The sequence below is a fragment of the Elephas maximus genome, chromosome X (genome assembly GCF_024166365.1).
Source record: "Elephas maximus indicus isolate mEleMax1 chromosome X, mEleMax1 primary haplotype, whole genome shotgun sequence".
In the NCBI taxonomy this organism is placed as follows: Eukaryota; Metazoa; Chordata; class Mammalia; order Proboscidea; family Elephantidae; genus Elephas; species Elephas maximus.
In genome coordinates, this window is record NC_064846.1 from 93,742,163 (window position 1) to 93,748,162 (window position 6,000).

The following is a 6,000-nucleotide window of genomic DNA, read 5'->3' on the forward strand; positions in this document are numbered from 1 at the left end:
CCTTGCATACTGGGTGAAAAGGAGTGGGTCTTTTCAACCACACCTGTACCTATGAGCAGCCCCATAGTCTCCCGGTCTCATCCCACCCCATCCTCACCCTCATTCGGACAGCTTAACAAATTTTCATTTACCTGCATCAGTCAAAATTTATGCCAGGTGAATAGTAGAGAATAAGATACCACATAATTCTAGAAAAATAGAATGGCAGAGTTGTAACACTCATCTAGTCAAACTCTTCCATTTTAGAGATAGGTAAATTGAGGTACAGAGAGGTGAAGTTCCTACTTAAAGTCATGCAGCATGGTAGGGGTACAAGTTGCCTAACTCCTAGTTGCAGCCTGGCTGGTGTCACTGAGATCATCAGTATTTTGGGGTTCATATTTGGTCTTGAGCCTTGCTTTTTTAGACTTAAAATGAGCACCTGAGGCTACTGGACAGTGAGCCAGGGATCTAGCCTCCAGACTCAACTAGTTATCCCAGCTCAAATAAGTGTTCTTCTTGTTGGCTTCCAAATGCCCCAACCTCTCATACTCATGTCTTCCAGTATGAGTCAAAGTCCCAGTTCGGGACCCCGTTTGATTGGAGAGGAGGCAGGGGAATGATGCCTGGCCAACAGCCCTGTGACCTGGAACTCCACAGCAGGCTCTGAGTCAATGAGATATTGCTCATCTGGGCAGCAGGCAAAAGCCTTCAGCTGAAGGCAAGAGATCAGCAGATTTGCTCAAAAGATAACTGGCTCCCAAAGTCAGCAATTGTGGTGAGCTCAGTGAGCCACTAACCCAAGCAATGAAAATCCCTAATCTGGGGAGGAAAAAGACAGCCTCCTCTGCTCCTAGACTCACTCATTTTTGGGATTCTGGAGTTGTTTGACCAAAGGTAGAGTGTACCATTCTTCCCCATGCCTAGAAAATTCTGTCTCCATCCAAGTGGAGAATCAGCCTGAACCATCTTGTGCCCAGCAGTGAACCTTCCAGAGCATTGTCCCTCTTCCCTAATGGTGAGAACCCTAGGCTGCCCCCTGACCTGGGAGCCTAGAAAGGTCAGGCCTATAAACTTCCCAATAAAAGTTACCTCCCATCATATGTTATGGAAACCCTGGTGGTGTAGTGCTTAATTGCTACAGCTGCTAACCAAAAGGTTGGCAGTTTGCATCTACCAGGTGCTCCTTGGAAACTCTATGGGGCAGTTCTACTCTGTCCTATACAGTCACACATGAGTCGGAATCAACTCGACGACAATGGGTTTGGTTTGGTTTTTTTGGATCATATGTTATGGCTCAATGCTAAACTAGAAGTCGAGGTGGAAATTTCAGGGTAATGGTTTACTCTGGAGGATTTTCAAAAAAAACCTAAGCTTGGAGCTGATGTTAACAACTCTAGCTTGTTCTGCCTTGTCCCTTGAACCCCCGACCCCAACCCCACCCCAGCTCCAATTCACTTACGGTTCTTCTAATAATGAACTGGGACCTGCAAGCAATGTCACCTTGTTCGTCTTTCCCTAAAAAGGCTCTCCTATCATTCCAGGAAGCCATATGGGGGCTGTACTTTCCAGAGAATTGCCTGGTTGCCCATTGTCCTGTCTGCTGCATGGCCTGGCCTGATGGATTTCCAAATTTCCCACAAGCTCTGCGAAAAGTATAGGGTCATTTCTCTCCTAATCTTTTAATTTTTTCCTCCAAACCAAAGCCCCAAGGAACCCTGTTGGCATGGTGGTTAAGTGCTAGGCTGCTGACCAAAAGGTCAGTGGTTCAAACCCACCAGCCACTCCACAGAAGAAAGATGTAAAGATTACAGCCCTGGAAACCCTATGGAGCAATTCTACTCCTACTCAGTCCTATAGGGTCACTATGAGCTGGAATCGACTTGATGGCAATTTTTTTTTAAACCAAATCCCAGTCACTTGTCTCTAGCTCAGGAACCTTTTGCCTACCAGTCCTCCCATGCTTAGGATTCAGGAAAAGTAGGGTTCCCTTCCAAAACAGGTGAAGAGAGAGAACAAGATATACTGCTGGTGACACCACAGAACTCTACACATCACAGATTCCACAAAGACTGCACAATGCATGCTTTAGTATGGCCTGAATTTCACTCCTGTTCTGCCCCCTGTGGCTTTTTCCAGGTCCAGAGGCCCCTCTGATGCGGAGTTAGCCTCCAAACATCAAAACTACCTTTCTTTGGAGCTCCTTCACAACAGTCCCAATCATCTGCAGAACCTTAAATCCATTAAGTCAATTGGTACAGCTTTAGGGCTGTGAAAATATGAGGGCTAGCCAAAGAGAATTTGGGTGGTGGGGTGCCTACAAACATTAAATTCATAGATTTTTAGAGAGGGGAGACATGTCAGACAAGAATAGAAATGGATAATGTACCACATTAATAGAAATGGACAATGTACAAACCTCCTGAGTGTGAGGGTATATGTTCCATGTCCCCCAGCATGGCTAATAGACAAATATTGGCCAATAAAGATGACAGCAAGCTTCTTCTAACTTCATCTATCCCTTTGAGACATAAGTTGTTTGGAAAATTTGAGTACACTTCAAGAAAGTATCTGCAGGCAGAGACACATTTGGAATTTCAGGATCCGAATAGTTGCTTGGGAAAGCCGAGAGGCTCAAGGAAAGTACTGCTGAGGACAAGATTTTCTAGGAGCTTGGAAATGGGGTGAGGTGTTCCTGACTTTTCAAAAATAAAAACTGAGGTGTTTCTGAGAGCCTCTAGGATCAAAAATAACTTTAGTGTATTCAAGATACTCTGCTGAAAAGAATAAAGCCAAAGTATTCTGAGATCCTGGGGATATACCAAATTCCTTTTTGTCCCTTCCTGACCAATACTCTACAAAATTTGAACCATTAATCTCAGCCCTTATGGACCCAGTATATGTCAGAGTACACACCAACCACATCTTTTCATAGCCACCCCCACCAGCTGCACTGTGAGGTCTTGACCGGAAAGTCCCACCAGCCCTCCCTCTGAGTCCCCTATGATCACCTACTTTGAAGTCTGTTCCCCAGCAGTGAACCTTTTCCTGGTAAAATAGTGGTTTTTCCAAGTTTTATTACATACTCCTCAGGTTCCAAGTCTAGGCCTGCTAACACCGTACAAACGCCAAGGCCTAGTTTAAGCCCAGACCTCACTGCTTCCCATAAAGTTTCACCCAGGCTTTGTTGCAGATCCTGAGGGCCAACAACTTTCCTTCAACCACAGGGCAATACTCAGCAGGTGTCCTCTGAGGTAACCTAGGCAACAGCCAGAGGCCCTATACTACCTGCTTTCCCAAGAGCCCCTGAACTGCATCAAAGCAGGGAAAAGGTAGTCCCAGGGGTGAGTGTGGCAGCAATCTTCTCCCTCCTGTCCCTCCCAAAGTTGTTCCACACAGTCTAGGGCCCCACTGCCAAAGAGGTCTGGGCATCCTGAGACTCTCTTTTCACTGTCCACTATGGCACACTGGAGCTTTCTTCACGTGCCTCCCTACCCCCCACCCCACCCCATACACTCTGCCCCTGTGCAAATGGGCCACAAGGTCAGAAACACCAAGAGTCCTAAAACCCTTTCTGCAGATACAGCCAAGGGAATCTGCAAACTAAAAAACTGAAAGCTGTGGGAGGGGCTCTGCAAGAGCCAAGAGAATCCGCAGGTGGACGCCCCAGAACTCAAGGTTTCTGTGCTGGCTTCCCCTCCTCAGATGGCAGCAGAAGAGTGTGTTGGAGTGGTGAGAGAAGGGCACACCTCAGCCTTAGGGCAACACTGCTAAAAGCCACTATCCTGTGTCGGAAAATTTTGGTGGGTGGCTGGAGCTGTCCTGAGGAGCTACCACAGGAAGGAAGCCCTGAAGGAGAGGGCGTCCCAAGCCCCGGGCTCTATTCAGAGATTCCCCCAAAAGAACAGCTGGGGGTCTTCGCCGGCGACTTGCTGGGGTCCTGTGGGTGGGTGGCTTGTTCCACTTCTCCAAGTCCACAGGCGAGATAGATGCGAAGAAAGTGCTCGCCTGGGGTCCTGCAGCCACAGACCTGGACAGCGAGGGCTATCCTGCTCTGCTTGCCTTAGCGAAGGAGATTAAATCTGCCAGCCTCAAGCTTAAGCGAGAGTAGTGGGGCGGGCTTTCCAGTTTAAGGCCAAACGAGGCACCCTGCGGATAGCAGAGAGGCGAGGGGCACCAGTTAGGGCATGGCTGAGGTCGAGGGCAGAGCGGAGTGAACCAGGGCATAACCTGCCCGCCGCCTCATGCCTCACTGGCAAGAGAGGTTCGGCTCTGGGGTTCGGCTCAGAGGGCAAGGAGATCCGCTAGCTCCCCTACGGCAGCAGAGCACTGACGGGCCAGCTGGGCTGTAACAACCTCGAGGCAAAGAGACCGGCGCGCACCCCCACTCACACACCCTCCCTCCCTTTCTCTCCTGTGGAAACATACGCCTGCCATGTGTTTGGCTCTTTTTCGCTTACAATCACCAAAATTCCTAAGTGTTTTTAACAGAAAACTCCTCCACAGGAACCCGGGGTGCTGCGGAGAACCGCTGTACCTTATTTCTCTAGAAGCCCGCCCCGCCTCCCAACTCTCTCCTCTCTTCTTGACCCCCCTCCCGCCGTAAAACAAACAAAAAACTCTGCATATATTGCTCCTTTTCCCCCCACCCCCAGCACACACAGGCGACAAACAAACCCAAAAGGTGCTTCTGGATTTTTCTCTGGGCAAAAAAGTTCATTCCTTGCCTGTGACCAATGAATGTACCAGTTGCCACCCCCGGGACGTCTTTCGCCACAGCCAGGGCTACCCGGAGCCCGCAATCCGCGCCTTAGTAAGGCCACAGGCAGGAGGAGGGGTCACAGAGGCTCGTGGTAGGGGCTCCTGGGACCAAGAGACAGCGGGAGCCGACACCACTGCCCAGAATGCCAGGTGGGGGCGCGCGGGGCCACTCACCTGCTTGGAACTCCACTTGGCGATTTTTCTCTTTTTCCTCCTGCAGCAGCATGGAGTAGAGGATCCCAAAGGAGTTCTGGATGCCGAAGATGGAGCCGTTGCACCAGGTGGCAGCGAAGACCACCAACCAACCGAAGCCACCCTCGGGGGGCTGGAAGCCGCGCGCTGTGCCGCGAGTCTCCACCGTGGGCGTGGGCTCGCGTTCATGCACAGGCTCAGGCTCAAACTCCAGCTCCGGCAAGGGTGCGGGGTCCGGTGGAGCCTGGAGTTCTGATTGGGTTTTAGGTTGGGGCATCGGCAAGGACTCGGGCTCGGGTTCAGGGCGACCCACCGGCTCCTGCTGTTCTTGCTCTGTCTCCTGCGAGGGCCCCTTGGCTTCCTCGCTCTCCGGGTTTTGCAGCGCCATAGCGGCGGGGGGACTGAGGCTGCTCGGGCCGCAGGAGCCGCTGGGTGGCTGATACTTGTTTCTTCTTCTTCTGCTGCTGCTGCTGCTCCGAGCGTTGCTGCTACTGCTGCTACCTCCTCCTCCCTACTCCGCGCCCCAGCTGGCCAGCCTGTCCCGCGACAGACGGTCCCTCGAGCCTTCTCCTCCTCCTCCAGCGTCCAACCCCCCTCCTCCTCTCCCCATGTCATCTCTCTCTCCTCCCCCTCCTCCTCCTCTCCCCCCTCCCCACCTCTTCCTCCCTCAACAGGCAGCCGCTACAGCCTCGCTGTTCTTACCAGCTCTTCCTTCTCCTCATACTCGCCTACCTACTCTGACCACAGCTGCCTCCCCCAACTCTCTTTCCAAACTACTGAATCCTGTTCTTTTTTGCCCAGATACCCAGTAGAGTGTTAAAATGGAAAAAAAAAAAGAGCACAAACTGTCTTGTTCTCCTGTCCTCTCTTCCCCACAGGCTTCAGAACCGGCATTGATCAACCCCGAGTTCCCAGGGAAGACTTCCCTGCCCTTTGCTCCCACTTCCTCCTTCCTTACAAACAGCCTGCAACTAGGGTGGCCCTGGGACCCCCCAGGACAAGAGCTGACCTGCGAGGGACCCCACCCTGCCCTCGGGAGTTCCTCCTATGTCCCCTCTTGGGCTTGAA

At 51.4% G+C, this 6,000-nt stretch overlaps 1 protein-coding gene across 1 annotated transcript in view; it reads right to left on the minus strand.

Moving 5' to 3' along the window:
• The window catches only part of SLC16A2 (solute carrier family 16 member 2), a 218,333-nt gene extending 212,819 nt beyond the window's left edge, over positions 1-5,514 (minus strand). Inside the window, exon 1 of the mRNA XM_049873302.1 lies at positions 4,915-5,514. Within this exon, the coding sequence (XP_049729259.1) occupies positions 4,915-5,320 (406 nt within the window). The 5' untranslated portion in view covers positions 5,321-5,514. The remainder of the gene's footprint in view (positions 1-4,914) is intronic.
• Positions 5,515-6,000: the final 486 nt, after the last annotated feature.